Source organism: Glandiceps talaboti, chromosome 11 (assembly GCF_964340395.1).
Source record: "Glandiceps talaboti chromosome 11, keGlaTala1.1, whole genome shotgun sequence".
Taxonomy (NCBI): Eukaryota; Metazoa; Hemichordata; class Enteropneusta; family Spengelidae; genus Glandiceps; species Glandiceps talaboti.
The window spans coordinates 23,014,622-23,037,509 of record NC_135559.1 but is presented as its reverse complement, the minus strand read 5'-3'; the positions used below and the strand labels follow the sequence as shown (position 1 = coordinate 23,037,509).

The 22,888-nt window shown below is 34.7% G+C and overlaps 1 protein-coding gene across 2 annotated transcripts; it reads right to left on the bottom strand.

Annotated features, from left to right (window-relative positions):
• Positions 1-1,598: 1,598 nt before the first annotated feature.
• On the bottom strand, positions 1,599-21,822 carry LOC144442496 (F-box only protein 36-like). 2 transcript variants are annotated; one of them, XR_013481640.1, is made up of 6 exons: positions 21,724-21,822; positions 19,845-19,950; positions 6,297-6,469; positions 4,802-4,936; positions 2,126-2,907; positions 1,599-2,050 (listed from the first exon to the last, which is right to left on the bottom strand). XR_013481640.1 is itself a non-coding variant. In XM_078131856.1 (5 exons), exons 1-5 carry the CDS (start codon positions 21,820-21,822, stop codon positions 2,833-2,835), a joined length of 588 nt encoding a protein of 195 aa, XP_077987982.1. In that variant the 3' UTR covers positions 1,599-2,832. The 2 variants fall into 2 exon arrangements, 1 of the variants encoding a protein (XP_077987982.1); XM_078131856.1 differs by having other exon boundaries at positions 1,599-2,907.
• Positions 21,823-22,888: the final 1,066 nt, after the last annotated feature.

Sequence of the window (22,888 nt, the reverse complement as noted above, 5' to 3'; positions counted from 1 at the left end):
TAGTGATGACATCCCATATCTAGACATAGCGATGACATCCCATATCTAGACATAGCGATGACATCCCATATCTAGACATAGCGATGACATCCCATATCTAGACATAGCGATGACATCCCATATCTAGACATAGCGATGACATCCAATATCTAGACATAGTGATGACATCCCATATCTAGACATAGTGATGATATCCCATATCTAGACATAGTGATGACATCCCATATCTAGACATAGTGATGACATCCCATATCTAGACATAGCGATGATATCCCATATCTAGACATAGCGATGACATCCCATATCTAGACATAGTGATGACATCCCATATCTAGACATAGTGATGACATCCCATATCTAGACACTGCGATGACATCCCATATCTAGACATAGCAATGGAAGTACATATATTGGCAACCCATATCTAGACATAGCGATGATATCCCATATCTAGACATAGTGATGATATCCCATATCTAGACATAGTGATGATATCCCATATCTAGACATAGCGATGATATCCCATATCTAGACATAGTGATGACATCCCATATCTAGACATAGTGATGACATCCCATATCTAGACATAGCAATGGAAGTACATATATTGGCAACCCATATCTAGACATAGCGATGATATCCCATATCTAGACATAGTGATGATATCCCATATCTAGACATAGTGATGATATCCCATATCTAGACATAGCGATGATATCCCATATCTAGACATAGTGATGACATCCCATATCTAGACATAGCGATGACATCCCATATCTAGACACTGCGATGACATCCCATATCTATAGATGGAAGTACATATATTGGCAACCCATATCTAGACATAGTGATGACATCCCATATCTAGACATAGCAATGACATCCCATATCTAGACATAGTGATGATGGAAGACATATTGATCACATCAAGCACTTTGTATTACTCCTTGTCAGGTGTAATAACAATCTGATTCCAAACATTACAGAATACAATGTTTTCCACCTCCCAACCGATGACAGTCTTGGCATATATACTATCTGATTCCAATATAACTGTTAAACCCCCTGAGAAAACTAATTAGGATGGAACATGAACATTTACAATGAAAATATAAAACGGTTAAAAAGAATACAATGATGACATCATAGCACAATTGAATATTCATGTAGTCAACTTGTAGTCACAAAATTTGCATATTAGCCATGAGATTACATGTTGTGAACATCAACACCTGCCTAGAAATATCCCATCAAGTGTGTCTGACCTATCTACACCACAGTTTTGGTGTTCAACAATTATTACCAAAATCCTGTGTTTAGACACCTTATTTGTGTGTTAACAATGGTATCATCGTGTCTTCAACATCTGTATCTAGACATACCTATGAATATTCACACCAAATTCAACTTTTTGCTTTCGAATTTGTACCAAAATCAGAATACTTTTGATTTGACCAATTTACCAGCATGAGATCATAAATAACATCAACACCAAATACCTTGGCAGTCTGTCCAGTGATTGTTGACTGTAAGTAACACACACACACACACACACACACACACACACACACACACACACACACACACACACACACACACACATTGACAGACAGACACTACCCCATGCCTATAACATGACTGAGCCTTAGATCAGCTGTTCAAAAAAGAGAGAAAATAGTCCATATTGAAAGCATTGTAGTTCTCTCGGTAAACAATAAACATTGTTAGCCGAGATTAGTGGCACTGTTAGATTGTATGATTAACATTGGCAAAGTTTATATAATTTATAAAATACATTCCAAAGATTTTATTTCAATTCCATAATAAGACAAAAACAAAACTATTGGCAAAGTTGGCTGAAATACATTGAAAGAATTGTAAATTTGAAAATCCGAATACAATACACTAAAAATATATACATGTACATGTTGATACAATATCAATAGGTATTTTTATTCACAAACAATGAAGAAAAGACATTGGTACTTTTTAATAGACTGTAAGATACATTGTGTTACTTCACCCTGCTCTTTATCAATGTGTGATATACCTTACAGACTATATCACTTCAAAGTACATTGTACACTCCAAATGACATCAACTGTCTATGTTGTGTGTGATATACCTTACAGACTATATCACTTCAATGTACATTGTACACTCCAAATGACATCTGCTGTCTATGATGTGTGTGATATACCTTACAGACTATATCACTTCAAAGTACATTGTACACTCCAAATGACATCAACTGTCTATGTTGTGTGTGATATACCTTACAGACTATATCACTTCAAAGTACATTGTACACTCCAAATGACATCAGCTGTCTATGGTGTGCTTCAAATGTTTAATCTAGAGAAACAACTAACTTAGTCTTTATATAATTCTTCCATAGAAGGAACATATGAAGTGAAGATATTACTTACAAATAGCATCTGTAGATTGGAATTTGAAAAATGATGAAGCCATCACAGATGTAACTAATTGCTGTTATAACAACTTGCCATCCCATAATAGTTTGCAACAAACTATAGATACGATGTGTAAGTACTGAGAACATCTTCATTTCACAACTTTAAAACTGTTCTTTCAACCCAACTCCCCAACTCCCAACAAAAACAGTTTGTATTAGTGTGACTTTTGACTACCATGTTCTTTTGACTCCAATTTATTCCTAAATCAGTTCTAGTGTATATTATGAAAAAGTACTTTGTACATCACCTTTTACTAATACCCTCCATTATAGACCAAGTCTGTACCACTATCTATCTAATATGCTATTCAAGGACGGATTTCTCCATAACACCTTTCTTGTTTCTTTTGGGCAATTTATGATTTGTCTGTCAGGAAGGCTTGCTGTCCACTTGATTTGGCTTCAGCTGATCGTTTTCTTCTCAATTTAACCTACAAATATGCAGACATTGAATGGCATATGAGAATGGCATATCATCTACTACATACATAGAATGGCATGTCATCTACTAGTACTACATACATAGAATGGCATATCATCTACTACATACATAGAATGGCACGTCATCTACTAGTACTACATACATAGAATGGCATGTCATCTACTAGTACTGCATACATAGAATGGCATGTCATCTACTAGTACTGCATACAAAGAATGGCATGTCACCTACTAGTACTGCATACATAGAATGGCATGTCATCTACTAACATACCCAGAATGGCATGTCATCTACTAGTACTACATACAAAGAATGGCATGTCATCTACTAGTACTATATACATAGAATGGCATGTCATCTACTTGTACTACATACAAAGAATGGCATGTCATCTACTTGTACTACATACAAAGAATGGCATGTCATCTACTAGTACTACATACAAAGAATGGCATGTCATCTACTAGTACTACATACAAAGAATGGCATGTCATCTACTAGTACTATATACATAGAATGGCATGTCATCTACTTGTACTACATACAAAGAATGGCATGTCATCTACTTGTACTACATACAAAGAATGGCATGTCATCTACTAGTACTACATACAAAGAATGGCATGTCATCTACTAGTACTATATACATAGAATGGCATGTCATCTACTTGTACTATATACATAGAATGGCATGTCATCTACTAAACACATAGAACAACATGTCATCTACTAAACACAAAGAATGGCATGTCATCTACTAAATACATAGAATGGCATGTCATCTACTAAATACATAGAATGGCATGTCATCTACTAACATACCTAGAATGGCATGTCATCTACTAGTACTGCATACATAGAATGGCATGTCATCTACTAGTACTGCATACATAGAATGGCATGTCATCTACTCGTACTGCATACCTAGAATGGCATGTCACCTACTACATACATAGAATGGCATGTCATCTACTAGTACTGCATACATAGAATGGCATGTCATCTACTCGTACTGCATACATAGAATGGCATGTCATCTACTACATACCTAGAATGGCATGTCATCTACTACATACATAGAATGGCATGTCATCTACTAGTACTGCTTACCTAGAATGGCATGTCATCTACTACATACATAGAATGGCATGTCATCTACTACATACATAGAATGGCATGTCATCTACTACATACATAGAATGGCATGGCATCTACTAGTACTACATACATAAAATGGCATGTCATCTACTCGTACTGCATACAAAGAATGGCATGTCATCTACTACATACATAGAATGACATGTCATCTACTACATACATAGAATGGCATGTCATCTACTACATACATAGAATGGCATGTCATCTACTACATACATAGAATGGCATGTCATCTACTACATACATAGAATGGCATGTCATCTACTCGTACTACATACATAGAATGGCATGTTATCTACTAGTACTGCATACATAGAATGGCATGTCATCTACTAGTACTGCATACATAGAATGGCATGTCATCTACTAAATACATAGAATGGCATGTCATCTACTAGTACTGCATACATAGAATGGCGTGTTATCTACTTGTACTGCATACATACAATGGCATGTCATCTACTAGTACTGCATACATAGAGTGGCATGTCATCTACTAGTACTGCATACATAGAATGGCATGTCATCTACTAGTACTGCATACATAGAATGGCGTGTCATCTACTATACTGCATACATAGAATGGCATGTCATCTACTAGTACTGCATACATAGAATGGCATGTCATCTACTAGTACTGCATACATAGAATGGCATGTCATCTACTAGTACTGCATACATAGAATGGCATGTCATCTACTAGTACTGCATACATAGAAACAAACCTGTAAACGTAGTTTATCAGTGAAGAATAGTTGTTTCCAGCCACCATCATCTCTGGCTAAACTTCTGACTTCATCTGTAACTGTATCTGTGTGGTCTGTGTAGATTTGTTCCCATAAAGTATCAGAACTACAAATCTATCAAAAACACAAAATCACAATTATCTGCTATATGGATGACATTCTAATTCTAACAAGTTGTGCTGTGTTACATCACAAACATATTTTGGAATGGATTTACATTCATAACTGTCAAACGCACATACTTAAATCTCTGAATACTTTGATAATTATCAAACACACATACTTAAATCTCTGAATACTTTGATAATTATCAAACGCACATACTTAAATCTCTGAATACTTTGATAATTATCAAACACACATACTTAAATCTCTGAATACTTTGATAATTATCAAAGACACATACTTAAATCTCTGAATACTTTGATAATTATCAAACGCACATACTTAAATGTCAGAATACTTTGATAATTATCAAACACACATACTTAAATCTCTGAATACTTTGATAATTATCAAACACACATACTTAAATCTCTGAATACTTTGATAATTATCAAACGCACATACTTAAATCTCAGAATACTTTGATAATTATCAAACACACATACTTAAACCTCTGAATACTTTGATAATTATCAAACACACATACTTAAATCTCTGAATACTTTGATAATTATCAAACACACATACTTAAATCTCTGAATACTTTGATAATTATCAAACACACATACTTAAATCTCTGAATACTTTGATAATTATCAAACACACATACTTAAATCTCTGAATACTTTGATAATTATCAAACACACATACTTAAATCTCTGAATACTTTGATAATTATCAAACGCACATACTTAAATCTCAGAATACTTTGATAATTATCAAAGACATACATGTGTATGTATCACTAAATTACAGTCCATTCAGAATGCTGCTGCACACTTAGTAACCAAAACAAGGAAAGCGGAACATATTACACCAGTACTCAATATGCTGCCATTGGCTTCCCTTACAGAAACGGGTTGAATTTAAAATCATGTGTTTAACTTATAAAGTTTTAAATAATAGGACACCTGTATACCTTAGTGACCTCTTGAATGTTCGTTCTCCTGGCCGCACCCTTCGATCTACTACAGCAGGAGCAAAAACATTACAGCAGCCCGTAGTTAACACAGTGTTTTATGGTGACAGGGCCTTTTCGTCATGTGCTCCACGTTTGTGGAATCGGCTGCCTGTTGCACTCCATTTGAGTGAAAATTTTAATATTTTTAAATCGAATCTTAAAACATACCTTTTTACTGTATGATTGTTTTATTCACTTTCTCTGATGTATTGTGTTTTAATGGTATCTTAGTGCTGTAAGGCGCTTTGAGATGTTTTTACATGGAAAGCGTTTTTTTTTTAAAGAAATAAATATTATTATTATTATTATTATTACTATTATTATTATTATTATGTGTATGATACTTACATCTCTAAATACTTTGCAGGTTTGTGCCAAACTCAGAACATCTTCAATCTCCAAGTAAGATGCCAAAAGGAATAGAAGTGGTTTGGGTAGACGCACTATGTAGTCAATGTTACCATCACAAATATTCTTACAATAGTCCAACACTCTTTCACCAAAAACACGTCGTACCTCACCTGTCAAGTAATTCATAAAAAAATTAATTTTCTTTTAAAATGATAGAACTGTAGATTGAAAAGAAAATGAAATGTTTATTACAATGTTTGATATGAATGTAGATATTACAACAACCCATGCAGTATACATGTACTCCCTAGGACAACATAGATATTACAACAACAAATGCAGTGTACTCCCTAGGACAACATAGATATTACAACAACAAATGCAGTATACTCCCTAGGACAACATAGATATTACAACAACAAATGCAGTATACTCCCTAGGACAATGTAGATATTACAACAACCCATGCAGTATACATGTACTCCCTAGGACAACATAGATATTACAACAACAAATGCAGTGTACTCCCTAGGACAACACAGATATTACAACAACAAATGCAGTGTACTCCCTAGGACAACATAGATATTACAACAACCCATGCAGTATACTCCCTAGGACAACATAGATATTACAACAACAAATGCAGTGTACTCCCTAGGACAACATAGATATTACAACAACCCATGCAGTATACTCCCTAGGACAATGTAGATATTACAACAACAAATGCAGTATACTCCCTAGGACAATGTAGATATTACAACAACCCATGCAGTATACATGTACTCCCTAGGACAACATAGATATTACAACAACAAATGCAGTGTACTCCCTAGGACAACATAGATATTACAACAACAAATGCAGTGTACTCCCTAGGACAACACAGATATTACAACAACAAATGCAGTGTAATCCCTAGGACAACATAGATATTACAACAACCCATGCAGTATACTCCCTAGGACAACATAGATATTACAACAACAAATGCAGTATACTCCCTAGGACAATGTAGATATTACAACAACCCATGCAGTATACTCCCTAGGACAATGTAGATATTACAACAACCCATGCAGTATACTCCCTAGGACAACATAGATATTACAACAACCCATGCAGTATACTCCCTAGGACAATGTAGATATTACAACAACCCATGCAGTATACTCCCTAGGACAATGTAGATATTACAACAACCCATGCAGTGTACTCCCTAGGACAACATAGATATTACAACAACCCATGCAGTATACTCCCTAGGACAATGTAGATATTACAACAACAAATGCAGTATACTCCCTAGGACAATGTAGATATTACAACAACCCATGCAGTATACTCCCAAGGACAATGTAGATATTACAACAACCCATGTAGTATACCCTCTAAGTCAATGTAGATATTACAACAACCCATGTAGTGTACCCTCTAAGTCAATGTAGATATTACAACAACTCATGTAGTGTACCCTCTAAGTCAATGTAGATATTACAACAACTCATGTAGTGTACCCTCTAAGTCAATGTAGATATTACAACAACCCATGTAGTGTACCCTCTAAGTCAATGTAGATATTACAACAACCCATGTAGTGTACCCTCTAAGTCAATGTAGATATTACAACAACCCATGCAGTGTGCCCTCTAAGTCAATGTAGATACATGTATTACAACAACCCATGCAGTGTGCCCTCTAAGTCAATGTAGATATTACAACAACCCATGCAGTGTGCCCTCTAAGTCAATGTAGATATTACAACCTGTGTACCCTCTAAGTCAATGTAGATATTACAACAACCCATGTAAAAGTGAACAATTAACCATAATAATCTCTTTGTGAAAAAAAACAATGTAGATGACCATTAAACTTTCAATTGACAAAAATCATGTAATCAACATTAATCATGTATCTTGAAATATATTACAACTTTGTTAAATTTTATTTTGTTGAATGACAAACTTTAAAACCACAAAAATTAAAGTAAATATCAAAAAAAAAGCCTCACTAATCAACGATTCAAGTCATTTTACTGGTGAAACCTGTCAAAGATTCAAGTCATTTTAGTATTTTCTAAAAAGCACACTTCAAACACTCCATGTTTGTCTGTCTTTGAGTACAGTGTTTGCTTTGTAACAGCTAACATCACAAGACAGTATTTCAATGGATCCATGTGATTCGTGGTTTATGGGTACATTATTACTGGCTTGAATTCCTTCTCATTCACAAGCTGTATCTTGGCAACTTTCACTATCAACATGATCAACAGGCTTTCCACATTTAACCTTTGACACTAAAGTATTCATTGGCCAATTGCCAATCTGTGATTGGTAACTAGGGTACATGAGATACACTAACACATCAAGACAACTGATGTTGGCCCACCCTAACTGACCTTCTCTTCATTGAAGTGGTCGCTATAAATAGGGTGGCTAGACACATTGTGTCTTGTGTACTACATGGAAGTACATGTATTCATTGACCCTTCACCAGGTCTATGATGTTTTATATAGAATTACAATTGTATAAACACACTTGGAATTAATGTTGTCATATTGGTTTGTCATTTATACAAGATAAAGGAAAGTCTATTCAAATATTATATTGTCAGACATACCCTATCAATATGACATGTTTTGTAGCCAACGACAATATGACATGTTTTGTAGCCAATGACAATATGACATGTTTTGTAGCCAATGACAATATGACATGTTTTGTAGCCAATGACAATATGACAATATGACATGTTTTGTAGCCAATGACAATATGACAATATGACATGTTTTGTAGCCAATGACAATATGACAATATGACATGTTTTGTAGCCAATGACAATATGACATGTTTTGTAGCCAATGACAATATGACAATATGACATGTTTTGTAGCCAATGACAATATGACAATATGACATGTTTTGTAGCCAATGACAATGTACCATGTCACGATATTAAATCGGCTGCTACAGCAGTTAAAAGCCTGTGTGATAATCATGATATTATCCTTGTACAAGAACACTGGTTGTCTAAGAGTGAACTCTCTCTACTGTACTTTCCAATATCAAAATATAGTGCCAATGGCATTGTACAACAACAATACAGTTTTTAAAAATGTTTATCCACATGCTGATCCATGCTACAGTAGGTACAAATGTATACAGTAGGTTTTCATTTGCTGAATGATTATCCAGTTGCCTATCTTTGTTGTTATCTTTGCAATATATGTGATCATTTGGCTGTTGCTATAAAATGTATGGGCAAGGTCATGCTGCTACACATACAATGTATCTACATACATGTGTTGAATGTTTGTTCAATGTCTATGAATCCCTGATGTTATCTTTGCGATATATATCATCATTTTGCTGTTGCTATGGGTATGGTCTTATTGCTAGGCACATTTACACAAATGTTTTGAATGTTTTTATTCACTTGTCTATTAATCCCTGCTATTATATGCGATCATTTGACTGTTGCTATTGGTGTGATCTTGTTGCTAGGCATATTTGCATACACAGTCTTCTTTGAATGTTTGTTCACTTGTCTAAAAATCCGTTATCTTTTTTAAATACACCATCGCTTGACTGTTGCTATGGGCATGGTCACAGTTGCTAGGGATATTTGCATACATTTTTTTAATGTTTACCCACTTGCCTACCAGTTGCTAAGGGTGCAGTCATGGTTGCTATGGCCAATTGTATCAAAATGTTTTGAACAAAATCTGCAGAATATCACTTCTAGAAACATCTCACAAAATTTCAGTCTCATTGATCAAGTACTTTTTGGGATAAGCTTTTGATGAAAATTCACGTTTGTACACCTTATTTGCATAATGAGATCATTATATGTTTAATATTTCTTCTATACACTACCTATACACTCCCAAATGCATTCCCATTAGATTTCAGCCCAAGCTGCTCTGTAGTTTTGGAATTAAAGATATTTTACCATTTTTTTTTTTTAGCTCTAATTAGTAATTTGTATATTATTGATGGAATTATGCCATGAACAAATCTTAATTTACAGTACACACCCCTAAGAACGTTCCCACTAAATGTCAGACCAATCTGCCTAGTAGTTTTTGAGTTTAAGTTTTTGACCAAAAATGACATTTTTTTACCCAAATCACATACCTGTGATGCAACCATTTTGCTTTGAACAATTTTCCAACTAGATATCAAAAGTAATGTAATTGGTCTGGCGGTTTATGAGTTTAAGTCGTACACACACATACAATTTTACATGTACATTCCCCACTTTTGGTGAGCTTAGATGAAAACTAATGTACAATTTTGCTGAACGTACATTGTAAATGAAATTAATAGTTGTTATGGTCTCATTTTATCTGTGCTTAATTCTGATACAATCTTCTGCGCCAGCATTTTTAACTTGTATAGAGATTTGCTGTATTTTTAAATACTTAAATTTACTTCTCTGTATTTTTCAGTCTCTTTTTTTTTTTTAAAGTTCTAGTAGTTTCATAATGCTGTGTTTATGTCTGTCTATATCATTCTTCTGTCTGTTTTCGCTATGGGATGGTTTCAGTATTGTTGCATTCTTATTTCCCAAACTAAAGTTTACTAATTAATAACAATAACAATAAAAACTATATTTTATGCCTTTTAATCATTCAATTTGGCTGTGACAATATTTCTTCAATCTCTTTGTTTAATTGGGATGTCAACAGTAAATTAAATGTTTCAGATTAGTGCTACTACAAGACGTGTGTGTGTGTGTGTGTGTGCATGTGTCTGTGTGTGTCTGTGTGTATACAATGTGTTATTCTTTGCAGGATTTTTTTTATAAATATATCTGCCAATGTACACCAATGAAATGTACTTGAGCACAGAGTGTGTAATAAAGTGATCATTACTTTTAAACAAATGAAGGGTCCTGGGAGTGAAGGTCACATCACAATAGATTATAGGTTGTCTAACAAAGTAAGAATGCTGTACAAGACATTTAAAGTTTATGACTTGCTAAGGTTATTGTACAGTACTACAATACTGCTTTGTACAAGACAAGTAAAATGGTCCCACTATTTGCTTAATAGCGGATACGTGACTGAATATAGGCATTGGGTGTTATCATATGTTGACTGTTGGCAATGTGCCGGCTTGTTTCCACATTTACAAATAACCATGGCAACTATGCTTATCTTGTCATAACCCTGCTATGAACACTTACATGTACGGGTATTGATAATTAATTTAAAATATTTGTTTATTATTAAATGTATATAACGAGTGACACTCTGCCCACCACCATACATGTAGCAATGGATACAAACACTGACATTTTACACATTGTAATCCTGGACTAACTTTGCTGATTGCCTTTGTACATAGATTGTAATTGTTATAGTAATAAATACATACATACATACATACATACATACATACATACATACATACATACATACATACATACAATGGTACATACATACATACATACATACATACATACATACATACATACATACATACATACATACATACATACATACATACATACATACATACATACATACATACATACATACATACATACATACATACATACATACATACATACATACATACATACATACATACATACATACATACATACATACATACATACATACATACATACATACATACATACATACATACATACATACATACATACATACATACATACATACATACATACATACATACATACATACATACATACATACAACAATGGCTTAACCCATGGAGGTAAATCTCCCCATACACGGGCCCAATGCTCTTTACATGTAATGACTTGGTTTCTGTAACTCTATGTAATTACACCCAGACTTTAATGACTTGGTTTCTGTAACTCTATATAACAAGTCATTGAGAATGACATAGTCCCCGCTATGATTGGGTTTTAAGGAATTTTCACTACTCTGATCACGCAACAACACTTGTGAACCTAAATCAAACAGACTTAGATATGTTGTGTCTGCTTGTTGGACATGGAACATGCCTACAACAATAAAGGATGGGTCGGGTATGGGGGATCGTATCCCGACGAAAATGGATATGCACATGTATGTCATAGAACACTGTCCTAATACCAACTTTGAATGAGATCTGTTCAAGCATGTCTGAGTTATGGCTTTGGACATAGAAAAATCGCAAACAAAATGGCTGCCAGGCGGCCATATTGGATCGTATCACAACAACAATGAATATGCACATGTATGTCATAATAATAATAATGTTGGGTTCTTATATAGCGCTTTCCCACACCGTGCTCAAAGCGCTTTACAATTTATTACCCCTGGCTCGGATCAGAACGGCACAACGGCCCTTTAGTCTTCCTCAACTCCCCGGGGAGCATACAATCCATTGCAGCCATTTCAGCGCATAGGATTAAAGCCTTCACATTGCAACCTACATCCTACCAGGTCCCCAATTATACAGCTGGGTTGACTGAAGCACAGTCGTGGTTCAAATCTTGCCCAAGGACTTTAGCCACTCAGAAACAAACAGCAGGCAGCGACAGGGCTCGAACCTGCAACCTGTAGATTCCAAGCCGGTCACGCTAACCATTCACCCATCATGACTCCACTGTCCTAATACCAACTTTGAATGAGATCTGTTCAAGCATGTCTGAGTTATGGCTTTGGACATGGAAAATTCGCAAACAAAATGGCTGCCAGGCATCCATATTGGATCGTATCACGATGAAAATGGATATGCACATGTATGTCATAGAACACTGTCCTAATACCAACTTTGAATGAGATCTGTTCCAGCATGTCTGAGTTATGGCTTTAGACAGGGAAAATTTGTAAACAAAATGGCTGCTAGACGGCCATATTGGATCGTATCATAAAACAAATTGACGTGCATATGTATGCCATTGTATGTTGCCCCTGTATCAAGTTTGAAAAAAAAATCATTCCAGGCATCTCCAAGAAACAGCTGCGGATGGACGGACGGACGGACGGACGGACGGACGCACGGACGCACGGACAGACGGAACCCAATCCATAAGTCCCCGTCCCGGACTTCGTCCGGCGGGGACTAATTACACCCAGACTTTAATGACTTGGTTTCTGTAACTCTATATAATTACACCTAGACTTTAATGACTTGGTTTCTGTAACTCTATGTAATTATACCCAGACTTTAATGACTTGGCTTCTGTAACTCTATGTAATTACACCTAGACTTTAATGACTTGATTTCTGTAACTCTATGTAATTACACCCAGACTTTAATGACTTGGTTTCTGTAACTCTATGTAATTACACCCAGACTTTAATGACTTGGTTTCTGTAACTCTATGTAATTACACCTAGACTTTAATGACTTGGTTTCTGTAACTCTATGTAATTACACCCAGACTTTAATGACTTGGTTTCTGTAACTCTATGTAATTACACCCAGACTTTAATGACTTGGTTTCTGTAACTCTATATAATTACACCCAGACTTTAATGACTTGGTTTCTGTAACTTTATATAATTACACCCAGACTTTAATGACTTGGTTTCTGTAACTTTATATAATTACACCCAGACTTTAATGACTTGGTTTCTGTAACTTTATATAATTACACCCAGACTTTAATGACTTGGCTTCTGTAACTCTATGTAATTACACCCAGACTTTAATGACTTGGTTTCTGTAACTCTATATAATTACACCCAGACTTTAATGACTTGGTTTCTGTAACTCTATGTAATTACACCTAGACTTTAATGACTTGGTTTCTGTAACTTTATATAATTACACCTAGACTTTAATGACTTGGTTTCTGTAACTCTATATAATTACACCCAGACTTTAATGACTTGATTTCTGTAACTCTATATAATTACACCCAGACTTTAATGACTTGATTTCTGTAACTTTATATAATTACACCTAGACTTTAATGACTTGATTTCTGTAACTCTATATAATTACACCCAGACTTTAATGACTTGGCTTCTGTAACTCTATATAATTACACCTAGACTTTAATGACTTGGTTTCTGTAACTCTATGTAATTACACCCAGACTTTAATGACTTGGTTTCTGTAACTCTATGTAATTACACCCAGACTTTAATGACTTGGCTTCTGTAACTCTATGTAATTACACCCAGACTTTAATGACTTGGTTTCTGTAACTTTATATAATTACACCCAGACTTTAATGACTTGGCTTCTGTAACTCTATGTAATTACACCCAGACTTTAATGACTTGGTTTCTGTAACTCTATGTAATTACACCCAGACTTTAATGACTTGGTTTCTGTAACTTTATATAATTACACCCAGACTTTAATGACTTGGTTTCTGTAACTTTATATAATTATACCCAGACTTTAATGACTTGATTTCTGTAACTCTATATAATTACACCTAGACTTTAATGACTTGATTTCTGTAACTCTATATAATTACACCTAGACTTTAATGACTTGGTTTCTGTAACTCTATATAATTACACCCAGACTTTAATGACTTGATTTCTGTAACTTTATATAATTACACCCAGACTTTAATGACTTGGTTTCTGTAACTCTATGTAATTACACCCAGACTTTAATGACTTGGTTTCTGTAACTCTATGTAATTACACCCAGACTTTAATGACTTGGCTTCTGTAACTCTATGTAATTACACCCAGACTTTAATGACTTGGTTTCTGTAACTTTATATAATTACACCCAGACTTTAATGACTTGGCTTCTGTAACTCTATGTAATTACACCCAGACTTTAATGACTTGGTTTCTGTAACTCTATGTAATTACACCCAGACTTTAATGACTTGGTTTCTGTAACTTTATATAATTACACCCAGACTTTAATGACTTGGTTTCTGTAACTTTATATAATTACACCCAGACTTTAATGACTTGGTTTCTGTAACTTTATATAATTACACCCAGACTTTAATGACTTGGTTTCTGTAACTTTATATAATTACACCCAGACTTTAATGACTTGGTTTCTGTAACTTTATATAATTACACCCAGACTTTAATGACTTGGTTTCTGTAACTTTATATAATTACACCCAGACTTTAATGACTTGATTTCTGTAACTCTATATAATTACACCCAGACTTTAATGACTTGGTTTCTGTAACTCTATGTAATTACACCCAGACTTTAATGACTTGGTTTCTGTAACTCTATGTAATTACACCCAGACTTTAATGACTTGATTTCTGTAACTCTATATAATTACACCCAGACTTTAATGACTTGGTTTCTGTAACTCTATGTAATTACACCTAGACTTTAATGACTTGATTTCTGTAACTCTATATAATTACACCCAGACTTTAATGACTTGGCTTCTGTAACTCTATGTAATTACACCCAGACTTTAATGACTTGATTTCTGTAACTCTATGTAATTACACCTAGACTTTAATGACTTGGTTTCTGTAACTCTATATAATTACACCCAGACTTTAATGACTTGGTTTCTGTAACTTTATATAATTACACCCAGACTTTAATGACTTGATTTCTGTAACTCTATATAATTACACCCAGACTTTAATGACTTGGCTTCTGTAACTCTATGTAATTACACCCAGACTTTAATGACTTGGTTTCTGTAACTCTATGTAATTACACCCAGACTTTAATGACTTGGCTTCTGTAACTTTATATAATTACACCCAGACTTTAATGACTTGATTTCTGTAACTCTATATAATTACACCCAGACTTTAATGACTTGGTTTCTGTAACTTTATATAATTACACCCAGACTTTAATGACTTGGTTTCTGTAACTCTATGTAATTACACCCAGACTTTAATGACTTGGCTTCTGTAACTCTATGTAATTACACCCAGACTTTAATGACTTGGCTTCTGTAACTCTATGTAATTACACCCAGGCTTTAATGACTTGGTTTCTGTAACTCTATATAATTATACCCAGACTTTAATGACTTGGTTTCTGTAACTCTATGTAATTACACCTAGACTTTAATGACTTGATTTCTGTAACTCTATGTAATTACACCTAGACTTTAATGACTTGATTTCTGTAACTCTATGTAATTACACCTAGACTTTAATGACTTGGTTTCTGTAACTCTATATAATTACACCCAGACTTTAATGACTTGGTTTCTGTAACTCTATATAATTATACCCAGACTTTAATGACTTGGTTTCTGTAACTCTATGTAATTACACCCAGGCTTTAATGACTTGGTTTCTGTAACTCTATGTAATTACACCCAGACTTTAATGACTTGGTTTCTGTAACTCTATGTAAATACACCCTATGTATAGAGTGTCAGGCTTTAATGACTTGGTTTCTGTAACTCTATGTAATAACACCCTATATATAGGGTATCAGGCTTTAATGACTTGGTTTCTGTAACTCTATGTTATTACACCCAGACTTTAATGACTTGGTTTCTGTAACTCTATGTAAATACACCCTATGTATAGAGTGTCAGACTTTAATGACTTGGTTTCTGTAACCCTATGTAAATACACCCTATATATAGAGTGTCAGACTTTAATGACTTGGTTTCTGTAACTCTATGTAAATACACCCTATGTATAGAGTGTCAGACTTTAATGACTTGGTTTCTGTAACCCTATGTAAATACACCCTATATATAGAGTGTCAGACTTTAATGACTTGGTTTCTGTAACTCTATGTAAATACACCCTATGTATAGAGTGTCAGGCTTTAATGACTTGGTTTCTGTAACTCTATGTAAATACACCCTATATATAGAGTGTCAGGCTTTAATGACTTGGTTTCTGTAACTCTATGTAATAACACCCTATATATATAGGGTATCAGGCTTTAATGACTTGGTTTCTGTAACTCTATGTAATTACATCCTATATATAGAGTGTCAGACTTTAATGACTTGGTTTCTGTAACCCTATGTAAATACACCCTATATATAGGGTATCAGGCTTTAATAACTTGGTTTCTGTAACTCTATGCAATTACACCCTAAATATAGGATGTCAGGCTTTAATGACTTGGTTTCTGTAACTCTATGCAATAACACCCTATATATAGGGTATCAGGCTTTAATGACTTGGTTTCTGTAACTCTATCTAATTACACCCTATATATAGAGTGTCAGGCTTTAATGACTTGGTTTCTGTAACTCTATGTAAATACACCCTATATATAGGGTATCAGCATTTACATGTAATGGTTTAAAGTTACAACTGCCACCATAATAAGTGAACCACAAAGCCAGCAGTATTGCACGTACATGTAATATTGTGCAAAAAAACACAATTTGAACTCAAGTTTGCTAAGTAATTTGCTGATCAAACAATTTTGGTTTCATATTGCCAAACTAGTGAGACGCTCTGCTATCAGTTCAAATTGATAAACATAGTTTGGTACACCCATCAACTGAAATGACATTTGGATCACACCATTCTCTCAGTTTAAAATTAGGAATTATTAGCTAGTAAACTGTGCATCGTAGACAGTCTCAGAGTGGAAACTTGTGACAAGTAGGCCTAGTAATGACTCAATTTCTTGTGAAATACATGTGTCGATAGAAATGTGACACTTTACATTGATGAAATAAACTACCAAATGTATGATTCTTTATTGTTGCATATGACAAGCATTCCAAGTTTTTCCAAACTAACAAACATCAACAATATTGGAAAACTGTTAATGAACAGTTCAAAAAATGTTTGCACTGCACTGTGTATGGTGCTACCCAACATAGCCACAAAGACAGAAAAAATGGAAAGACATGTACATGTACTCGTTGATAATTGCGATAAATTTGTGGATAGCCAGTTCCGTGTAACACACAGCAAAATGCAATATGTCACTATCATGTAATTATCCCTTCAACTGACGAAAGCACATTTCACAAGTGTTAACCTCAGGTGAGTATAGTGGTTGGGATATTGGGTTAACGTGACAATCAGCTAACATCTGATGAAGTATTAAGGCCTTCACACTCGTGTTGTGTTGAAATCCACAATCATTTATATTAACAGTGTTTCCTGGAAGTAAAAGTGACTAAGTAAAAGAAATTAAGCATTTCGAAAGCATTTGATGGTCCATTGCGTATGTTGTAATAATCAACGCCGGTAACACTATGTAGCAGTTTAATGGTAAAGTTGGCATCGGTGGCGTAGTATTGAACCTAAAATTCGTTTTCATCCGGTGCATACTTCACACTGTGTTCCTAATCTCGATTATCAGTCATCTCCTTCAACCCAGCTTCATCAAAGAAATGAAATGTTGCACCATTTATGGTAGATATGATATCGATATATTCATAGAACAATACCATACTTCTTTCCGTAAATTGTTCTTGTTGTATATTCGTGAGTTTCTTGTACGTGTAATCAAGGTCACGGCAAAATATATGGTAGACACTATATGTGGAAGGTAGTAAGTTAATATCACAAACGCCATCTCAAAGCAGTGCTGACCTTACATGTACCTCAGCAGCAGTCATATTGGATTTCTATGTCATTACAAATTCTACATACATTGTACTCAGCCACTGTAGGAGTTGTCACTGAGTGTCTCCTACCAGGCTTTTTGGTGGAACAGATGAAACCAGCACTTCTTCTATACTGTCTGACGATATGATAGATGGGTGGGTTGCCTTTGGTGTGTTTATGGAAGTTGAAATTTGAGATATACTAAAACTATCCAGCCACAGTGAGATTATAACGTCTCTCATCCCTGTAGTGGTAGATATCATGAAATTTGGTTTCCCACAATAGCAGTATTCTGTTTGACAAACTTGACATGCTAAGATGCATGAGATGACCACTCTCGATACAGACGGATGTATTTTCCATCGGGGGAAAGTGAGAGGAGGTTAGGTTAGTACATTGCTACATGTATCTCTGTGCTAAGAAGTGAAAAATTAAATAATGTCCTGAGAATAGCGAGGAATGATATGTGTAACTTTAGCATAAACAATAATATGTATCACATATTTCTAACAGTTTGTTTTTTATTTGTGTAGCTAATATTTTACAATGTAGAATAAATGGAATGTCATAGCATGAAGACAATGTGTGCCTGTACTAGTGCACACATTGTAATGAGAGTAACACTAATAGTGGAGCATCTCACTATTTAGGCAATAGGAGACCAAAATTATTTGATCTGCAAATTAATGTGTTTTCCGCACAATATTGCACACAATATCGCTCACTTAGTGTTTCATTTATTATGGTGGCAGCTGTAAAAACCTTCAAAATTGCTATATCTACATGTACACATGTACAATGTACATTTACACCATTGGGTATGGAATTATTTCCAAGTCTAATAAATATTGACATCCAAATTGTTACTGTAACTTGACAATAACAGTCCAAGTATGTTCACAGTCTAAATCAAGATTTTCAAAAAGCTGACATTTTGGGCATATTAATATTATTATGTTTTTAAAAGTGTTGTTTAGTACACAATCATTTTCAATTTCAATTTCAAACTACATGTAGCACCTACATGTACAAGGTTTTTAGTTGTTTTATCAAATATTTTTTATTCAAGTAGATTTGAAATAAATTGTATACCTACTTTGTGTTCTGTCATCATATAAGAAGTCATCATGTGATTCTCTCACTTCTCCTGGGGCAACTTTCTTGTCATTTCTCAGTGAGATCTTCCACCATCTCCAAATAACCTGAAAACATAAAGACTTTTCCTAATGACTGACAAAGTTATCTGGACCTCCACATTAACCAACATCTGTCATCATATAACAATTAATATAATACATTGTATATATACCCTGTTCAGTAGCAAAATGAATTCCAAATTTTATGTATTACTTTAGTAAAGTTATAAATGGAATTGCACTATCTTTAAGTGAATTGCTGACAAAACAAGCCACTGGTCGTACCCTTCATTCTCAGTCCAATGGTAACATTAATTTACACCAGCCTATTTGCAGTACTACATGTATGCATTATGGTAATCATGTTTTTTCAATATGTGCCCTTCATCTATGGAATGCCTTGCCATTACAGATACTGTGCCCTTCATCTATGGAATGCCTTGCCATTACAGATACTGTGCCCCTCGTCTATTGAATGCCTTGCCATTACAGATACTGTGAACTTCATCTATGGAATGCCTTGCCATTACAGATACTGTGCCCTTCATCTATGGAATGCCTTGCCGTAACAGATACGAGCTGCTTCTTCATTTGACAGTTTTAAAAGCAGTTTGAAAACTTACATTCTTAGGTCATTTTATAATTGACATTTTTTTTTTTTTTTTACCTTTATGCATGTGTATCTTTTCACTAGTATTTTCCTAATATGAGGACATTTTAAAGTTTTTTTCAAATTGTGTATTTTTGTTGTCTTTTATGTTGTTTTTTTTCTCCCTGTCCTGTGATTATTTTTAATGTAATGCACGCTGTAAGAAAATAAAAGATTAAGAGTAATCAAAACGCACAGCAGTAGATTTTGAGATATTGTGTTGACAGACAGACAGACAGACAGACAGACAGACAGACAGACAGACAGACAGACAGAAGCATAACATAACTTTCCCTTCCCTTCCCTTATGGAAGGTAAAATGTAAATGCAAACAGTACAAAAGCAAAGATATTACTAATAATACTATGTACCAAGTTGAAGCATAATGTACCACAGGGCACTCAGGCTTAGTTAGTTATGTTTATGAAAACAAACAAACAAACAAACAAACAAACAAACAAACAAACAAACAAACAAACAAACAAACAAAACAAATAAATAAATAAATGAACCAGCAAACAATAAATAAATAAATAAATAAATAAATAGATAGATAGATAAATAAATGACAAGTAAATAAATAAATACTGAAAAGCATCAACTAAACATAACTAAGCCTGAGTGCCCTGTGAATGTACGTACATATACAGCACTAGATAATTGTACTCCATAATTATATGATATACACATTGACACTGACAAAGACAAAGACATTTCATGCCAAACAATATATATATCCCCTAACCAACCCTATCATTCAAGAGAACAAATGGGTTTTCGTGTAAGTTGATCACTACGAGAATCAGAGTAAGTACAAGTGGTTAAGACGTTGTCATGACGACAGTGGACCGCCGCCGTGACATGCATGACTCGTCCTCGTACATATATATTAAATAAAACGTGTCATACAGATTAACATTACGTCCATATCACTTTTCCTCGGTTTGCATACCTCAACATTAAATTTTGAGTCAATGTTCAGTCAACTCAAGATCATGCCATGCACGAACTGAACATTACCACACTAAATTGTGTATGATGACTGTACCGTGTACAATATTATGACAATTTACAATGTACTAGTACTAGTACACCAGTACAGTAACGATCGTTACGCTGGCACGAATACACAAACAAATCTGACATTACATAATTACAAACAAAACTCTTCGAAAAAAACACTAAATTACCTCTTGTTGTGTTATTTGGAGCTGGTGAAAATCTTTCAGCGGAGACGGGGCCTGGCCAGTGAGATCAAGTATTACGCCACCTTTCAATAACGACGCCATTTTTTCAATATCTGACTCCCTATCTTTCTGAAATAAATCATTGTTTTTACCTGCAATAATGTGTCATTGACCAAAATATACGAACATGTTTTAGATATATTCACGAAATGCAGGACGTTATCAAAGATAATCGTATTCTAGCTGCAAGTAATTGCCGTAGCATATGGAAACCCCGGAAACTAGAACTGTTTATTTACAGGTTCAGCCAACGAAGCTGTTCGTGCAAAAAGCTGTTCGTACACGATTTTTCAGTGGGCGGGCAATTTCCAAGCTTCGTCAGATCTGCAGGGGGGGGGGGGGGGGGGGGGGGCAAAATTTCATCGTCGCAAACCACGGCCTGTTATACGGCAACGTTCTTAACGCGCCTCCCACCTATTTATTTTGAAATGTAGTGGTAGAAATGATAACTGGTTTGCGAAAATGTGGAATTTCAGCAGGCAACATATATTTCAGCTACAAAATAAGCTTATGGGGAAAGGGGCACAAGGGCGTGTAATATTTCATAGATTGTTGTTTTCTTATTGCTTAGAATGTCGTTTTCTTAGGAAAATATCGTACGAATCTTGCTGCTACAAATGTATCAATCTCTATACTACTGAGAAATATTAGTCTCTTCCCCTTACATGTAGGAATATATATTAATCAAAAGGTTGTTATATTTAGTCTGTAGACGTGGAAAACAACAATCTATGAAATATTACACGCCCCTGTGGAAAGAGGAAGGCAGTGGGCAAAGCGGACAGCTTTCGATATTTTTTCAGGAAGTTAGTGAACAAATTTTCCTATTTTTTTTTACAATATTCACAAGATGTAAATTAATTGTGTAATACAGTAATTAATTTTTGACCACATGTGTCATTGAAACTGGCAGATATACAGAGAAATTTAACGGCGTTGATGAGACGGGAGGTTATTACTAGTAGGTAGACAGAAACAGCGATAGGCACAGGCAGATATACAGAGAAATTTAAAACGGCGTTGCGTTGCTCTGGTATCGACATTGTGGACAATGCTCTTTGGGTTGAACTTGAATTTTGCAAGGGCTGCATTTGGGAGATTTTCGACA

Coding starts and splice junctions, on each gene's coding strand:
- LOC144442496 (XM_078131856.1), bottom strand. CDS start 21,822: ATGGCGTCGTTATTGAAAGGTGGCGTAATACTTGATCTCACTGGCCAG. Junction 4,937..6,296: donor CCTGCAAAGTATTTAGAGAT/GTAAGTATCATA, acceptor TGTTTTTGATAG/ATTTGTAGTTCTGATACTTT. Junction 2,908..4,801: donor CTGATAAACTACGTTTACAG/GTTTGTTTCTAT, acceptor GCATATTTGTAG/GTTAAATTGAGAAGAAAACG.